Source organism: Trichoderma virens (assembly GCF_000170995.1).
Source record: "Trichoderma virens Gv29-8 chromosome Unknown TRIVIscaffold_76, whole genome shotgun sequence".
In the NCBI taxonomy this organism is placed as follows: Eukaryota; Fungi; Ascomycota; class Sordariomycetes; order Hypocreales; family Hypocreaceae; genus Trichoderma; species Trichoderma virens.
The window spans coordinates 114,592-131,710 of NW_014013673.1; the positions used below are offsets into that span (position 1 = coordinate 114,592).

At 44.3% G+C, this 17,119-nt stretch overlaps 6 protein-coding genes across 6 annotated transcripts; 3 read left to right on the forward strand and 3 right to left on the reverse strand.

Moving 5' to 3' along the window:
• Positions 1-1,986: 1,986 nt before the first annotated feature.
• Positions 1,987-2,746, forward strand: TRIVIDRAFT_59409 (glycoside hydrolase family 11 protein; the record flags this gene model as incomplete). The annotated part of the gene is made up of 2 exons (XM_014099676.1): positions 1,987-2,279; positions 2,347-2,746. The coding sequence occupies 2 exons, from the start codon at positions 1,987-1,989 to the stop codon at positions 2,744-2,746; spliced, it is 693 nt and encodes a 230-aa protein (XP_013955151.1).
• A 2,290-nt stretch (positions 2,747-5,036) lies between these two features.
• TRIVIDRAFT_153399 (uncharacterized protein) lies at positions 5,037-6,420 on the forward strand (the record flags this gene model as incomplete). Its single annotated transcript, XM_014099677.1, has 4 exons — positions 5,037-5,224; positions 5,292-5,447; positions 5,510-6,140; positions 6,214-6,420. 4 exons carry the CDS (start codon positions 5,037-5,039, stop codon positions 6,418-6,420), a joined length of 1,182 nt encoding a protein of 393 aa, XP_013955152.1.
• Positions 6,421-6,995: 575 nt separating this feature from the next.
• On the reverse strand, positions 6,996-8,527 carry TRIVIDRAFT_51209 (glycoside hydrolase family 39 protein; the record flags this gene model as incomplete). The annotated part of the gene is made up of 4 exons (XM_014099678.1): positions 6,996-7,529; positions 7,578-7,830; positions 7,903-8,210; positions 8,258-8,527. The coding sequence occupies 4 exons, from the start codon at positions 8,525-8,527 to the stop codon at positions 6,996-6,998; spliced, it is 1,365 nt and encodes a 454-aa protein (XP_013955153.1).
• Positions 8,528-9,657: 1,130 nt separating this feature from the next.
• TRIVIDRAFT_69973 (glycoside hydrolase family 16 protein) lies at positions 9,658-10,323 on the reverse strand (the record flags this gene model as incomplete). Its single annotated transcript, XM_014099679.1, has 1 exon — positions 9,658-10,323. The coding sequence occupies one exon, from the start codon at positions 10,321-10,323 to the stop codon at positions 9,658-9,660; it is 666 nt and encodes a 221-aa protein (XP_013955154.1).
• Positions 10,324-11,816: 1,493 nt separating this feature from the next.
• On the reverse strand, positions 11,817-12,914 carry TRIVIDRAFT_51089 (uncharacterized protein; the record flags this gene model as incomplete). The annotated part of the gene is made up of 4 exons (XM_014099680.1): positions 11,817-12,222; positions 12,298-12,477; positions 12,577-12,587; positions 12,645-12,914. Coding segments are annotated over 4 exons (867 nt in total), but the record flags the coding sequence as incomplete, so codon positions are not given.
• Positions 12,915-14,741: 1,827 nt separating this feature from the next.
• Positions 14,742-16,540, forward strand: TRIVIDRAFT_69975 (uncharacterized protein; the record flags this gene model as incomplete). Its single annotated transcript, XM_014099681.1, has 6 exons — positions 14,742-14,780; positions 14,830-14,921; positions 14,990-15,052; positions 15,111-15,225; positions 15,281-15,598; positions 15,671-16,540. The coding sequence occupies 6 exons, from the start codon at positions 14,742-14,744 to the stop codon at positions 16,538-16,540; spliced, it is 1,497 nt and encodes a 498-aa protein (XP_013955156.1).
• Positions 16,541-17,119: the final 579 nt, after the last annotated feature.

Sequence of the window (17,119 nt, forward strand, 5' to 3'; positions counted from 1 at the left end):
CGGTAGAGGTGATCGTTTCGGTACAAGAGATCCATGGTCTAAGATGCCCGGCGTCATGAGCGACTATATGAGATTCCATCTGGCCAAGTTGAGTGAAGCGTGCAGTGCTATCAGCAAGGCTATAGGCATCATGACGAACAAATTTCACTTTTGAAACAACAAGCACATTGCGAGGTACAACAACAACCTTGCAGAGCTGCCACACATTGGTGCATGAGTTTGCTATTGCGCATCGTGATTAAAAAAGAGGATAAGATATCATATTTATAGGCATCTGGACGAAGTATTCAGGGGGCCTATGAATAACTCTATCGTCGCTATACCACATAGCCGTTAACTTACGTGATGACTATGGAGGCTTCAATTCCACTCTCGCAGTCGAGTTCAACCGGTCGTAATACTTAGTAAACTGGTTCAGAATTTAGCCTGAATTTGTTTTCTCAGCTGATACAATGCCTACTTGAAGACTTACCTTAAGTGGTCTCTCGTGCATTGGCAGATTGAAGCTTCGACAGGGTGGCGATCAATGCCGTTTTCTGTCCACTTATCAGGATTCATGAGGGGGGACTTGCCGTGCCGCACGCGGCCCAATTATATCCACTATTCTTTGTAGATACATGTAGACTAATGTTTAAAGTAACCAATTTTTCCAATAAAATGAGATGTTTACTTGTTGGATAGAATCCCCCGATTTTAAATGGAACTGACGCTATCCCCTCCTTTCATCCAGCAAGCATGCTGCTGATTCCTCCTTTTTCTTCCAGCATCAGACGCACCTCCATGCGTTGGCCTTTTAGCCCTCGGATCAACAGATTTATGATTAATTTATAGATTTCAATGGCAAATCGCTTGTTATAACGTACATTAATCTCAACCACCGGATAATAAATGTGTGAATAAGTCAGGCCAACGCAGGTGAGTTATGAAGTAGAGGAAAAGAGAATAAATAACAATTATCTTTATTACGCCATTAGCGACCATCATTACACGATATGTGTTGCACGCTATACATACGACGAATATAAGTAAGGGCACATTACATTTCGAGAGAACTACCAATTGCCACGAGTAATTTGTGCTACTAAGTATGACAAATGAGACTAAGGCTTTCATGTTAGTGATTACTCTTACAGTTCTCTCATTAACTCTAATAAGACATTTTCAATCCTTAAGTTCTGATCAATATGTCCTGTAAACTAGTCGAAACTTTGGCCCAAGAACGTGTCTCGTTCAATCTATCTGATTGCCTGCAGTAAAGAAACCACCGTTACCGAAGCGCCTATGCAAGCCTGCGATACTTAACGTGTATGAAGAAGCCCGAGGCAGCAGGCATTAGAAACTAATCATTCGAGATAAACATAATTTTACAAATACGGAAGGCCGTAACACTTCTTCTCAGCTGACTGATTCATTGCCCTTCAATGACATTTGTCTCCTGATATGCATTGCTTCTGAAACCAACCCCCTCAATGTAAAATCCCGTTAGGAAAGCAATGCGATCCACCAAAATGCTACGTCCTCCGCAAGCGCGCAGAAAAGCACACTGACATGATTGGCAGGTTAAATGCGACAACTTAGCCGGGCCGTACCCCAGATCTGGGGAACAAGCCGCGCGAGGCCCGAGAAGCCGGATTTGGAACACTATTGCGATTCTCAAGCTAAACACTGAAGATTGATTGGTATAAATATTTCCGGTGTCTCTTAATTTCGGCACTCTAATGCCGTTTGATCCGTACCTGAAGGAAATGTTTTAGGCAAAATGCCAAGCTCCGAGGATACTACCAAACGAGCCGTTTTCAACCTCATGTGGTGAAGTTTACTTTCCACCAATATGATCGTAACCGCGACCCCATATGCGATGAAGAACAACATATAGATGGAAAAAAATGTATATAAGGCCATAGATGGAAACTTGATGTTAAAACTATGAGCTGATCGGCACAACACAACATCCTCTCTAAGCACAGCATTCGCATAATAATCAACATGGTTGGCTTTACCAATTTCGTAATTGCTCTCACCGGCATTGCTGGATCCTTTGCAATGCCTACGGGTCTGGGTCCCTCTGAAAGCAGTGTGAACATTACGGAGCGTGGCATCTATGACTTTGTTCTTGGGCCACACAATAACATTCGCCGTCGCGCAAGCATCAACTACGACCAAAACTACCAGACTGGCGGACAAGTCACCTATTCTCCCTCTGGGACTGGGTTTTCGGTTAATTGGAATACTCAAGATGACTTCGTCGTTGGAGTTGGCTGGACAGTCGGATCCTCTTCGTAAGAAACACTGCTTGTTACTCGATCTCTCTCAATCACTCCATTCGCTGACAGTAGGGCCTTGTAGACCTATCAATTTCAGCGGTTCCTTTGGTGTCAACAGCGGAACTGGCATGCTTTCCGTCTATGGCTGGAGCACAAACCCGCTTGTTGAGTATTACATTATGGAAGATAACACCAATTACCCCGCACAAGGCACCGTGAAGGGAACTGTCACCAGTGATGGAGCCACTTACACAATCTACGAGAACACTCGTGTCAATGAGCCTTCTATCCAAGGCACCGCGACCTTTAATCAGTATATTTCAGTGCGAAATTCTGCTAGGACCAGTGGCACCGTCACAGTCCAGAATCACTTCAACGCTTGGGCTTCTCATGGAATGAACCTCGGCGCTATGAACTACCAAGTTGTTGCCGTTGAAGGCTGGGGTGGCAGTGGCTCTGCCTCGCAGAGCGTCAGCAACTAAATGTTGGTGATAGGGTCATAGTTCGTCATTTGGGAACTACCTAATCCACATGTTAAGGAAATATCGGTCAGAAGTTGGGAATTATCTCTCCGATGAAATTCAGGAGAATGTACATTCATGTTGTTTTAGCATGTAATTGTAAGGCAATGAGTGGTCATATTGGAAAATCTAGCTTCTCAACAAAGTGAATGCCAAGGTAGCAAAGGGTAGATCAATTATATACAGGATAGTATTCTGTGAGACTGTCTTTTTGTTAATATCGATCCGACCCTCTAATATATCATACTTCCATAGCTGTATTATTAACTTCCGATGAGGTTATAAACAGTGCAGGCATATTAGCTAATTAACTTACTACCTGTCTCTTTTCAAGTTAATTACTTCTCTGGCGCCTCAGATAAAAGATGCATCCACTCTCATGCCTATGCAACAGGGACAGCTGCTCTCCAAACAAGCTTACGCCAAACCCCCAATTACACCTACAGGCTTAGCACTTACCATAGTAATCATTATTTTGATCCTCGCGGTGTTTTCGACGATTGTTATTGCTCTAAGAATACATGTCCGCGCATGGATGGGAGATCTGCAGGAACTTGGGGTTGGGAAGACACATTCATTACTCTGGGATATGTAAATGTGTTCTTGGAGACATGGTCGACTTTCCATTCACTTTAAGTAAGTCAGTCAATTACCTGAGAATATCCGTGCGTGTAGGGCAGCTTTCTTTCGAGTGCGATATTTGCCATCGAAGCATGCTACTACGGATTAGGCTCACACGATTCTAAGCTCAACACTTTACTTATGATACGCCGTGCTGAGTACGCGATGTACTCAAATGTACTATATGGTTTCTCAATGCCTTTCAAGGCTTCCACCGCGTTTACGCTCAACCGCATCACCACCAATAATCGGCATCGCTAGGGACTCTATGTAATGCTTTCTATAGCGAGTGTCATGTCTATTGTCGGTATCCTCAATACCCTTCTTTACTACCATCCGGCCTCAGCATGTTGGAAAACCCTTTTGGGAATATGTAGCGATTTCATCATAGTTATTCACATTGGTTACGCCTGGACAGCAGTGGGAATTGTGACAGACTGGACCTGTGCGATCCTTCCATACTTTATTGTCCGCAAGCTGCAGATGTCTTCTCGCCCCATGAAGGAGGTCAAGAACCCTTTTTGGTTCTTAGAGGGAAACCTGTTTTGGAACTCAGGCTGTAGAATTTTTTTTGGTCAACAGAATATGTACTATTGGTTCCTTCTCCAGGCTAGAGGCAAGGTCTAGTAGTTTATTATCACCTTCAACTTTTTAGATATTACTGTATTAAATATGACTGAAGTTGACTTGGGATATTTTACGATTATCAGGAACTTTATTTAGTATGTGAGCAACGATTTACCGTGCTTTACTGCTTCAGTTAGCAATGTTCATGTCCTTAGGGTTGGATTCGATCGGGTGGAGCCGATCGGATCTAACCTAGGTACGTGTGGGATCCGGTTCTAGTCAGCCGTTTATTAATCCACGGGATTATGACGGTCTATTAAACCAATTCCCGGAGCTTATTGAACGACCATATGATGAAAATAAAACCTATGTATGGATAAATGCCCAGAAAACCCTCTTCCAATACATAAATGCGGGCTTTGCGATCGAAGGTTGCTGGACAAGATAGTGTAAGAGTCTCTTGAACCCCACTGCTCGATAGCAAATTACGGCCATTATCGTGACAACGATGCTGCGTAATACACAAGAAGAGTAATATTTGCGCGATTAAAACATGAACGCCCGTTCAATATTACCTATGGGGAGATATTGCTTCTTATAGATTGCGGGTAAGACGGTTATGATTCCTGGGCCTGTTTACTAGGGTGCAACACATCAGGCAGAATTTATCGCTTCAAGAATCAACATGACAGGAGCATTTTCGTATTAAGAGATCCTTGCGAACGATACGGCTGGGCTTGAGGTCAAGCCACCTCCTGATCCTTGTAGTCAATGCGTGTACCATTAGCACGTAAGCACTTGTATACTCACCTGAACGAAATTCATGCTACAATAGGCAAGGCTGGATGTAAATGCGCTTACATCATGGTTCAATATCATGATCGGAATGGAGATATTATGTCTTAGATTATCAAATATATTGAGTCGATTATCAAACCTACGTGATACGGCTACCGGTCATATGGGGTGCTCAAATAAAACTATAAAGGCAACGCACTTGTGCCATGCAAATGGATGCTCGGGCTCCTTTTAAACCGAAACATATGTGTTGAAACCATACACAATGGTGCTCTTTGTTTCCAAGTCGCTTGCGCCTTTGGCTCTCATAGCTACATGTAGCTCAGTTCTGGCTGCCTCTTCCAACTGTGTTGAGCTCCTAATCCCTGTTACTGCGCATGCCAACAACACAAAGTTCAATACTGTGAGGGTCGATAGTAATGTTGATGCAGTGGAATTTACTCTAAGTAGAGAGTGTGTGATGCAATATCCGACAGCCTCATTGAATTAGATTGACTAACTTCATTTGCGATTTCTCTAGTCGGTGGGATGCCCTTACTATTGCCGAGATTTCCGAAGGCAATATTGCGGTTGGTGGAGACTTTGAAATAAGCGGCCACTTTTGTATCCCGTCAACTCCGCGCAATGGCCAAAATACTCTGTTAATTGCGTCTCATGGCGTTGGCTTCACAAAAGGGTAAGTCTATGACTTGTGCTATTTTCAATTAGTGAATACCTCATGACTTACGGACTGGATAGATTATGGGATCCCACCTACAGACCGGATGATCTCTCATTTGTGAAAGCTGCGTTAGCTCAAGGCTATGCTGTTCTGGCCTACGATCGCCTTGGGGCCGGTCTTTCATCTCTTCCAGATGCTTATGATTATCTCCAAGTTCCGCTCCAAGGCGAAGTCCTTCGGGCCTTGACAGAGCGCGCCTTAAATGGCACAATCGTCACAGCCTCCGAGAGGACTGGAGGTAGTAGCAGTATCACAGATTACACGGCTCAAAACGTCGTACACGTGGGTCATTCTTATGGGTCAATTGTCACCAACTGGTTCCTTGCGCGGTATGGCTCCCTTAGTGCTGGCGCCATCCTCACTGGTTTCTTGATCGACAATCAGTTTGCCAATCTCAAGGTCGAAATAGCCGACCTATCATATGCTCCTGAGCATAACCCTGCCCTGTTCGCAAACCGCACGAGCGGCTACCTGGCATTTGGTAGCATTACTGCTTTCCAAGCTGACAGCTTCAAAAAAGAAACTCTAGATCCTAATGTGCTTACCTATTGGGACGAAAATATCCAGTCAAGTTTAGGAGTTGGGGAAGTTTTAACTCTTGGAACTGGAGTCGGAGATGTTGTGGCCAATTTTACTGGGCCTCTTCAGGTGAGTCTTGCTCATGCACCAACTTGAACATGTTAAGACAGTTCCCATTCAGGCTAATACTAAATATATGTAGATATTTGTTGGTGAAAACGACTTTGCCTTTTGTGCCGGTCAATGCACGGGCATCTTCGATCTGACTCAACTTCACGGCCTGTACCCTAACGTGAAGGATCTTAACGTCTACCTTCAGCCCCAGACTGGACACGTCGTCCAATTATCCCTTAATGCGACAGCAGGTTACCAGGTGATATTTGGTTTCTTGTCTAAAAATGGGCTATAAAAGTAATTGTCGCTCGCAAAGACGACCATATTGAGCTTGGAAAATACAAATGTCTATCAGATGCAAAAAAAAAAAAAAAAAAAAAGACCAAGCAATATGTGAAGATTACCTCATTTGGTGCTGCGCATCGAAGTCATTGGCCAACTTTATTGTCTGTCGATAGACTTAAATTTAAGTTTGAGTTAGTCGAAAGCATACATGTAATAACAACCTGAAGGGAGTCGGTACCGCTCTGTGCATAACTCGATGTCCGCTTCAAACCGGTCAAAATAGTAAATTTAGTAGCTAAAGACCTGATAATTTAATATACATGTGCTTTAGCATAATATCAGGCCATCCATCACCATGATGCAAGACTGGCTGTCACAGCTTTGCTAAAGTGATATGTTGAGTCCGGCCTACATGCTCTAGACGTATCATTCGTACAGATTAAATCAGAACCCATTGTTTTGTATTGTAACATTGACGATCTCTGTATCAATCATGCAAATCATTTCTCGTAATATTATTTCATGAAAGTCTAGCTATATTGCTCTTGAATCGGCGCGATTCGAATGGCCTGTGGTGGGTCTTCTTTAGATGCGAAACACCTCCCACGCATAGGCACTAGTATTTACTGAAATTGTAGCCGGTATTACCAAACGGTTATTTTGAAAAGATATTGCGGTGATGCCATGATCGATTGGTCCATCTACTTCTCCGCGAAGACCCGCAAAGGGAAATTCTCGCGCTTGGACGTTGACTGTCCCTTGGGTATTAAAACCAAAGTCGGCCATTCCGTCGACATTAATGGTATAAGATCCGGTTTTTGTATGAGCTGAGCCGAGAATTCTCACTCGGTCGCTTGCAGTCGCGTATACATCAAAGAATCCGTCGGCAGATGAAGTCGTCGCCACCCGATTGCCGGTCATGTTAGTACCGTAATATCTATACACTTGCCATTCCCCAGCTGGAAAATAAACACCACCACCCGTCCTACCCAATAGATCAGTCATAAAATCGTGTAATGACGGACCACCTGTCCAGACGGATCGGAGGCCGTGAATGTTGTTGCGCTCAAAACGGGCCATGAACCAAGCCGAACTAGCCGGGACCTGCTCTTCGGGAGACTATTTTTGTCAGCCAAGTGTCAGTGTCGCAGGAATAAGAGACCTTACACCGTATTCATCTATATTAATTGTTCGTGATGGAAGACCAAACTGTTGCAGCATCTGCTCAAAGACGCCTCTTGAGTACGTGATATCGTCGCCACCAGATCCTCCTGGTTGGCGGATCAAATGCCAGCAATACACATCAGGTATCACATTCTTTGATGCAATCATGCTTAGCCAATCTGTCCACCAGACGTTATTTGGATCTGGCTGTCCTGTAAACGTAGGTCCGAATATCTGCGCCTCAGGAAAAATACTCCTTTGTTTTAAACAACGGTTACCACACGGGACTCATCATGTATAATGTATCTTCAGCATCTCATAGGCTTACCGTAGCAAATTATGTGTCCGGGCATACATGTCCATGAACTGGCTTCGGTCTCGGAGCCAAAAGCCGCCACCATCTGCCTCATTCCAGATGTCCACCTTAACGGCAGTCGTCATGTTATTGGCTCGCATATCAGAGACAACCTGGTTGAGAAAGCTGTCCCAAGTACTCCAATCCCCATTGTCCCCGGGGAAGAGGTCAGACTGAGATTCTGATCCATCGGCTCCCCATAAATCATGGAGGAGGATAATGAACTCGGCACCGAATTGGCGACAAGTGCGATAATTCGATAACATCGACGCAAAGCGAGGCTACATATATTTAGCAAGGGTAGGGCTTGTAGGGGCAGCGAGCCAACCTTATACTCCTCTAAGCCATCCATATATCCTTTAGCCGGGAGCTGAGCGCCCCCAGCCCTTCCATAATTGAATGCAATTTCGCTATAAAAATGGGCAGGAATTTGATTTGCAGTATCCGGAATGCCGTAAAGGAAACCGGACGCAAAATGTTGTGGTGCTCCTTGCATTTGACTCAGATTTACAGTAGCCGTTTGAGATTGGCGATTTATGACTTTTGAAGCTAGGCTAAGGCCCGCTGCGCAAGTGACAAGCAAAATGCGGTTGACCATGATGACGTGGTTATTCTAAATGTTCTGCGGTGGGTTGAGCGCTTTCGATACAGCCGACCTTTTCTTTGGGAGACATTTAGATTTATAAATAGATGATAGGCGTGAGGTGGTGGAGTAAGGAATACCCGAAGCCTGTGATATGTCCCGTAGGGTATATCACAAGTCTCATCATAATATGTCACAATAGAGCAGTGAAACGCATAGTCTGAGGCATTGCATGGGAAGCGGAGATTTCCACCCGGCATTAGCATTAAGTTTCCATGCATAACTAAACTGTATTTAGGCTGTACCCGTAAGGATGGGATCAATCCTTTGATGTTACTCGTATTGAAGTTAACTCTCCACTCTACCAGAGTGATATAAGGCGGGGTTATCAGATGAGAGCCATGTATAAGCCGTCGCTCATTACTGTTTTAGGAATGTAGCATCATTTTACAAGCCCGATGCCTGCCAAAACGTTCATAGGGCTAATTATTCCTACGTTCACTTTTTTTTTCACATAAGCGTCTGACCAAGTCGTGGATATACCTTTCAGTTATTCGTCCATTTCTTTTTATTAGCAACAGTCATGCCACCATCCTTGAGTCATTTTCTGTATTAAAGTCGTGAAGATAGACATGTAAAGATAGCGAAAGCAAATACTCCAGCGGACATATCAGTCGTTTCTCTACATATTATATATGAGCATCCAATTAAGAAAGAGTCATATTACATCTTCATCTCCAATTCCGCAATACGTCAATTTCCTCTATCTCTGTTCATCAGTATGTGCTATAACCCCATATCTTAAAGACTGCCTACATCATGTTGTGTTTTGAGTAGACTATTTGTACACGGTGATTACAGGTATGTACCTCTAATCACCGTACTCTTTGGTACCTTCTGTCAGCCGTCTTTGTCTTTTCCCTTACCCAATTTCTGCATAGTTCAAGCTGAGTAATGGCAGGATTCACGGCATTGCAGCTTCACTAAGAAAATAACACGAAATTCAACAAATTTCAATTTAGAGTGCGACGCAAGTTTTTATTTGGCTGAGAGATAAAAAACCCTCCTTCACACCCGTATCTCCAACTATAGAATCCTCAACTGCTCCCGAATACTGTGATATGCATGGCTTATCTAATCTCTATTCAGGATTCCGTGTATGATATTTGATTGACCTGGAAGAATTCAGTCGATGCCGCTGGAGGACCATTCAGCCACGCTGGGTACCAGGCATTGAGTTGGATATTCATCGGATGAATTGGCTGTTGCGATGGTGTATGGAACTGAGATTCCAATACGCCGTTGACATAGAATGAGATTGCGGCCTCCTGATAGTCAATCATATAATCATTGTATCCAGCGCTTGGATCCCAGGTTGGGAAGATTCCATGAGACCACTCCTTGACCCCTAGGCGATAAACAGTAAACGCAATCTCCCATTTGCCCTGGTTGAGATATACTTCAATATCGATCTCGTCGCTGGTTGAGGTTCCCTGGTACATGAAAATGCTGGAGATAATTCCAGGCAGATTCGGGACTTTGAATTGAGCTTCGACTTGGCCGAACGAGTATTTTGCTTTAGAAACAATCTCTCCGCCATTTCGAGTTCCAGCAGGGATCTCGAAGTTCATCACGCCTCCGCCGCTTGGGTTCACATTTCCAGACTGCACAGAACCCAGTCCGGCAGCCCAGTTAGCTTTAGTCCATAAGTTGGAGTTGAACGTGGTGCAGTTATCAACGAAGCTAGCTTCTGCCCGAGCTGGAAGCATCACTGCAGCAAGAAGTGAAAATGCCTTCAAAAGCTTTGCCATTGTGTCAATGATTGGTGACTTCGCGACGCGTTTGGTGAGAAATTGATGATATGATATTAGAGAGATGACCCACTTAAAGCGAAACACTCCAAGTTGACCTGATCTCAGAATAAAATGAAGCAGACTCAAAGGACCTATTTATACCTGACAATATCGAACATTGAGTGGTGAAATAAATGATAACCATCAGTAAGAGCCTGTAAGATGTCGGATGATTCCTCAACAAGGATTGTGTGGTCAACTGTCTACATACACTATTTCGTTTGTTTTCGTTAAAGAATAATTGTAACTAGGCTGCTTATAGAAGGCTCTGAAGTTGAGTCTTTCGGCGTCTTCGTCGTATTTTTATAGCCTGCTGCAAGTAGTTTAGCGAATGCGTTAATTTTCGTATTGGTTACTTTTCTAACCTGATTCTGGGAGCATTGGTCGAAAATTGTTTCGCTCGAATCGTATTGCCGTGTTGGGATGATTAACAGCCAAATAGGGGATTCTAATTGGGGAAAAATTGACCAAATGGGACAAAGCGATTGAACCTCATTGGCGGTAAAAATTGCGGTGAAGCCACCAGTTGCGAAGTTGCACGTTCAGATGTTATTAACAGAACCTCTATTAATTCTCCAAATGTACTCTACCCTTGTCGGCCATATATTTCTACGCTATTATTCTTATGATCAAATACTACTTTCGACAGCGAGTATATTCTCGTGAGAGTTGCTATTAAATAACGTAATGTCTTTCACATGCTCTGAGTACCTACTACTTTAGTACAAAAGAATCAACATGGTGGTATCGTAAACCCTCGTTTGCCCGTCCAGCAATCAAAACCAATCCCAGATATCTGATAATTCATTGATATCATCTATATGTGGACTGGTGCCTCCAATGAGATCTTTCACTGGACTATATATGTTGCCAGTATAGCTCATAGAGTCAAAGGCGTGCATCCATGACCCATTGGATTCCTCTTGCTGTGCTCCAATTGTCGACACAGACATGAGGGAGCTCCCTGGTGTAGGCTTCAGCATAGAAGAACTGAAATATGCTGGTGCATTGGAAGGCTCTGAGGGGTCCTTAATTGGCGAATCTTCAGTCTTTAGTGATGCATATAGTGTTTGTGAGGCTGGTGTAGTGAAATTCTGCATGTTTCTCTCTCCGATTTGGCCAAAGGATAGGTCTGGCTGCAGTGGAGTTGATTCGTTCCGCTCATGATGGGGGCTTTTTGGGTATGATAGATGGACTGCCTTATTTTTTACGCCATCTTGTTTGTGTACTTTAAGACTACGGCTTCTCAGATACGTCTTCGACGAGAGTGTGAAAACCTTTTCTCCAAGTAACGCCGTAGATGCGCCGCTGACGGAAGACAAGTCACATTGCCGAACATTAGGGGCTTCCAACTCATACCTCATCAGTTTCTCCCGGATGTGGTCAAACTTGATGGAGAGGCTGGAAATAATAATCTGCAATATCGAGTTAGAATATTAGCCAAACCAAGATTACTTTATTTTTCTTGCCTTGAAGATGGTCTTGCTTCGTCGGGCTTGGTAGCTTCGCTTCTCCATAATATTGAGGAGTTTTCTTCCCGTGGCCAACGACTTGAGCAGCACGACTTCCTCATGGGGATCTTGGTGCATAATCGTTATGTAAAGGAGAGTCAGCATGCAGCTAGTCAAGATTCGTATTGCAGGCCAACTAGCTTCAGTGAGGAATCCCCATCTGCACATATCTTCGCACAGTTCAATGATATTCTGGCAGGCTTGAATGCAAGCGGACGCGCAGGGAGATAAGCCTGTGCTAAGTCGAAGTTTTGTTTGCTCAATGGTTTCAATGTCATAGTGTAGAAACGGTCTATAGAGGCGGAGTTGTACGTAGGAGTAAGTCAATGCGAGAACGAACTGGGCTCTGATACAAGCTCATCAGCGGAGTGTCAGTAAACGCTATTAAGGGGGATTTTTAATTAAATAGGGTCTCACTCACCGCTGTATAGCGGGATCTTGGTAATACATCCCTAGTCGGTAACCCAGGGGTATCTTCTTCGCCCATTTTTCTAGTTCTTGCTCGATTTCCCGAATTGTATCTACTCTGACCGTGTAGTTCATCGATCCACAAGCCTCAACACTTGTTCGGCCCTTCCGAGGGTAGATGTCTTTCAGCACCCTATGAAGGATGCTATGCAGCCGAGAGTAGCAAATTGATCCAGATGCGTAACAAACTTCATTTGGTGGTTGCCTGGTGGCTTTGCCCCTTTGTATATACGCATCATTCACCTCTAAGGGTAGTTCTTGATCTGAATCTTCGTCATTAACCAGGGTTGGGAGTCCAACGCAAGTGGAGACCTCGGAGGAGAGGAGCTTCAAAGCCCAAAAGACCCTTTTACTTATTTCTCGAGATATTAAATCCTGAGTGTTATGAAAGGACCTATGAAGTCCCATCCGTAGGGCGACCGACATAGAGGTACAAAGGTAAGTATAACAGAATGGAGTTCGGGTGGTATATATAAGAAAGAGGTTCTTGAATACAATGGCCTGGAGAGAGACAAGGTCGTTACAACTTGCTATATCTTGGAGCTGCTTGCTTTTGATGAAATATCGAGACCTGGAAAAGTAAGTAAATGCCGGTTATCTGAGCAAGGTTGAGGGGTAGGTATTTACGCTCTTGTAATCACCTCGTCGTACCCCAATCTTTCAGCATATGGATCAACAAACAAGCTCCCATAGGCGAGTACTGCGTAGAGAAGTGGTAAAAACTTTTTCTCTTTGAGGCTGTATTCACGCGGTTCAAGGGAGTATATCATGTTGAAGGCAAAGTCAAAACTTGGTCGGTGGACTATGTGCAACAACACTTGCGCGCCCAAAGCAGCCTCCACCAGCTTCATTGCTTGATCTCTTCCTGGCAGAAGAACGTCGTCAAAACACCGCGTATCGCTTTGAAATAGGCCTGGCACCGAAGCGTCGATTGGAATTTTTTGATGGGTCACAGAACTATCTCCGAGTTTTTCTATTAGCTCTTCCATGAATGTCCTGTCTGCGGACGTGCCGTGGAATTCTATTTCGCCTTGCTCTATAAAATGATGAGCAGTTGCACATTTCCCATTCTCTTCAGAATCCGTGGTTTCAGGAGTGTAATTTTTGGGATAGATTTGCAAGCTCTTTAATGGAGTTTTGGTCGGTGGTGGGCTGAGAGGTGACGTTATTGCTGTAGTATTGATTGCGGGCGAAGGGTAGAACTGAGTGGATTCGATGACTTTCAGTCTTTTTTCTACCGCGTCTAGCTGAGATGACGACGATGAGGGTTTGGACCTTTTTGTGCCACGTTTAGAACGCTCTGTGTATGCGCAATCTATAAGATGTCAGCTCTGCTCTCCCAAGCCAGGCTCGAAGGCTCATATACCATACCTCGGAATGATATAGTACACTGGCCACATGGGCTCCTCTTGTCACACTTAACCTTACGTCTACGACAAAAATCGCATGACATCCTCTTCCATTCGTTCCTGTATTCGTCTCTAGACATTTGAGGGCGATCAACAGTAATAGGTGGTTGAAAAAGATATTTGTCCTTGTTGCCACATTCGATTTGATCGAGTTGTTTTGGTAGAGTACGTGGAGGCACGACTGCGTGGGCGCTATGCGGTGATGTTGTGTGGGTGTTGTCTTCGGACGACATTGCAGGCTTTTGATCTTGGGCTCGTGGAGCAGGTGCTGTTGTTGTGCCAGTGCTGGCTGCTGGCATATGCAGTATTTTTTACTTTTTTTGATGACTCAACTCTAGCATTAATAAACTGACAAGAGTAGCTTAATTGTTGATCAAGTCAGCAATTCAACAGCACTTCTTTTAACAGATGAGAGTTGCACGTTTTGTCAAGGCGACACTCTCCATGCGTAGGAGTGTGATACCATCAGAAGACCAACTAATCGAAATTGCGGACTTTCGGGCCTCTCAATCGGCGTCTAACCTCATTTACGGAGGATAATAGCCAACTAAATTCTTCAAAGAGACGATCTCCTCACTGGAATGGCAACTCTTACCTCATCGTACCCGCTCTTTTCCTGCTGCCGAATCGGCACCGATCTTACCCAGGCGTGTGGCAAAGCATTGTTTAGCAGCACGCGACACTCGATATTAACAGTAGGGGGCTCCGAGATATAGCGGACTAACCTCAAAAACGGGTTGGACGGAGATTGGCAGAATTCTCCGATTAATATGGTAACAAGAAGCTGCAAAGTAGTCCTAACTTTCTGTTGTTTTTCTTTTATATATAAAAGCACTTGTAACTGCAGGAATCATGACTAGATTGAAATTAGCATTCAGTTGCACTTTTATACGGTGTATGTGTTCAGTGCCTTTGTTTCTAAAATTAACCCTCCAGTACACACATATTACCCTACATCATATGCGAAATACAATAGTTCATTTTCGATATGGTGATTAAACAATCGAAGCAAGAAGATGCTGAGAAGGTAACAATTAATTTGCACAAGAAGATCTCCAAATACTGAATATATGTAGCAGCAGGAGACGAAAAGAGAAGTTTATCCCGTCACAGATTTGGAAAAGGATATTGTCGCATGGGAACATCAGGATGACCCATTGAACCCAAGGTAAGGCAACCATCGCTCAGCTCAGATGTGTACACACAAAATAATCTCACAATTTGCAATGCAAACAGAAACTATCCCCCACTTAGGAAATGGTTCCTCCTTTCACTTGTCAGCATTATCACCTTGATTAGGTAGGTATACAATGGACGATTGGAAGCTTTGAAGCATGGGAACTAAAAAATATTATAGCCCACTGGCCTCATCAATCTTCGCTCCGGCTGTAGCAAATGCAGCACAAGAATTCGGCGTAACATCAACGGTGTTGAAGTCTTTGGGTGTAACCGCGTACTTATTCGGCTACGGTGTAAGCACAAAAGACATGTTGTATTGGTAGTTCTGGGAAACTTACAAGGCAACAGTTTGGTCCATTGTTTCTATCACCGCTCAGCGAGATATACGGACGTCGGATCATTCTCAGTGTGGCGACATCAACCTTTGTTCTCTTTCAGATTGGTTGTGCGCTTGCGCCCAACTTTGACTCAATTATTGTCTTCCGACTGCTCACCGGGCTAGGAGGATCTGGATGCCTTACAATCGGGGGAGGCGTTGTTTCAGACCTCTTTGAACCGGAGCAACGAGGACTCGCCATGGCCATATTTTCTGCCGGGCCGCTCTTTGGGCCAGTATTAGGGCCTATTTGCGGTGGATTCATTGCCCAAGGCGCCGGATGGAGATGGGTAGGTGATCGCTTTCCTTGTTCAATCTCAGTTTACTTTATCATGAATAGACCTTACTGACTGGTGACGTAGGTTTTCTGGGTCCTGGTCATCGTAGGTGGCACTTTTACTCTATTCGTGATGATCTTCAATCGTGAGACGAACCCCGTCATCATTATCCAGCGCAAGACGGACCGCTTGAAGAAAGAACTCAATCGTCCTGATCTTCGTAGCTACTATGACGATTCCAGCAAACAGAAGAGTAAAACGGCACACTTTATACACAGACTGACGACACCGTTCCAACTGCTCTTTGGGTCGCCCATTGTCGCGATTGTGGCAATCTATATCGCAGTCGTATACGGTTGTCTGTATCTACTTTTCACGACGGTCACAGAAGTCTTCCAGAACGTATATCACTGGAGTGAGCAGATCAGCGGTCTGTCTTACATCGGACTGGGGATGGGATTTGTCGCCGGCCAAGTAACATTCGGTCTGCTGAGCGATAGAGTCCTTGTCATGCTCAAAGCTCGGAACAATGATGTCTTTGAGCCAGAAATGCGCCTCCCTCTCACCATTCCCTTTTCTTTTTTCGTCCCCATATCCTTCTTCTGGTACGGCTGGTCTGTTCAGGCACAAACTCACTGGATTGTGCCAATCATAGGCTTGTTTCCATTCGCCTTTGGCCTGATTGGAATATTTGGAACCTTGCAAACATACGTCATCGACTGCTTTCCACGTTATGCGGCTTCCGGCATTGCGGCGATCACCGTGACTAGGTCTTTTGCTGGTGCGCTTCTACCTCTTGCTGGTCCACCCATGTATAACGCGCTTGGATATGGCTGGGGAAATTCGTTATTGGGATTTGTTACTTTGGCGCTGATTCTAATGCCGATCCTGTTCAATCGCGTTGGAGCATCTCTTAGAAAGGCATCTCCTCTCCAAAAGGATGCAACGACATAAGACGGGTGCACTTATGCGGCGTTGTTCTTTATCATGGACTCCATCTCGGTTCGAGACAAAATCTTGCCCAAGCAGTTTGCATGTGACAATTTAGGGCGGCGTTTAGACAGAAGATAGATTGCATAGACCTTTTCCTTTCTTTTTTTGCAAGAGTTTTGTAATTGCATCATACAGCTATGATGATGCCATATCTGCTCTCAAGTTTTGTAACATACGTATTTTTAGTAAAAAAAAATAAATAAAGCACGAGTACGGTGCCTCTACGGAGTATAGATCCTCTGTTTTGTTTGTTTGTTTACGAATGCTGGCGGGAAAATTCACAGCGGACCGCAATTCCGGTCGTCCGCACTGTTTCTGCCCTTGCATAAAAGTCCCAGCCAAAGATCAGCCAAAAACACATTAGGTTTAGGCGGAGAGACACGTCTTTTAATCCTGGTTTCGCGTCTCGATTGACATCACGCGTAAACCCACACCGATTGTCGGTTGACGTCAACGTCAATACAAGGTGCCAAAGCCATACAATCACCAACAGAGCAAACGGAATTAAAGAGGGAGTCATTCACCTGCGCTTTCGAATTT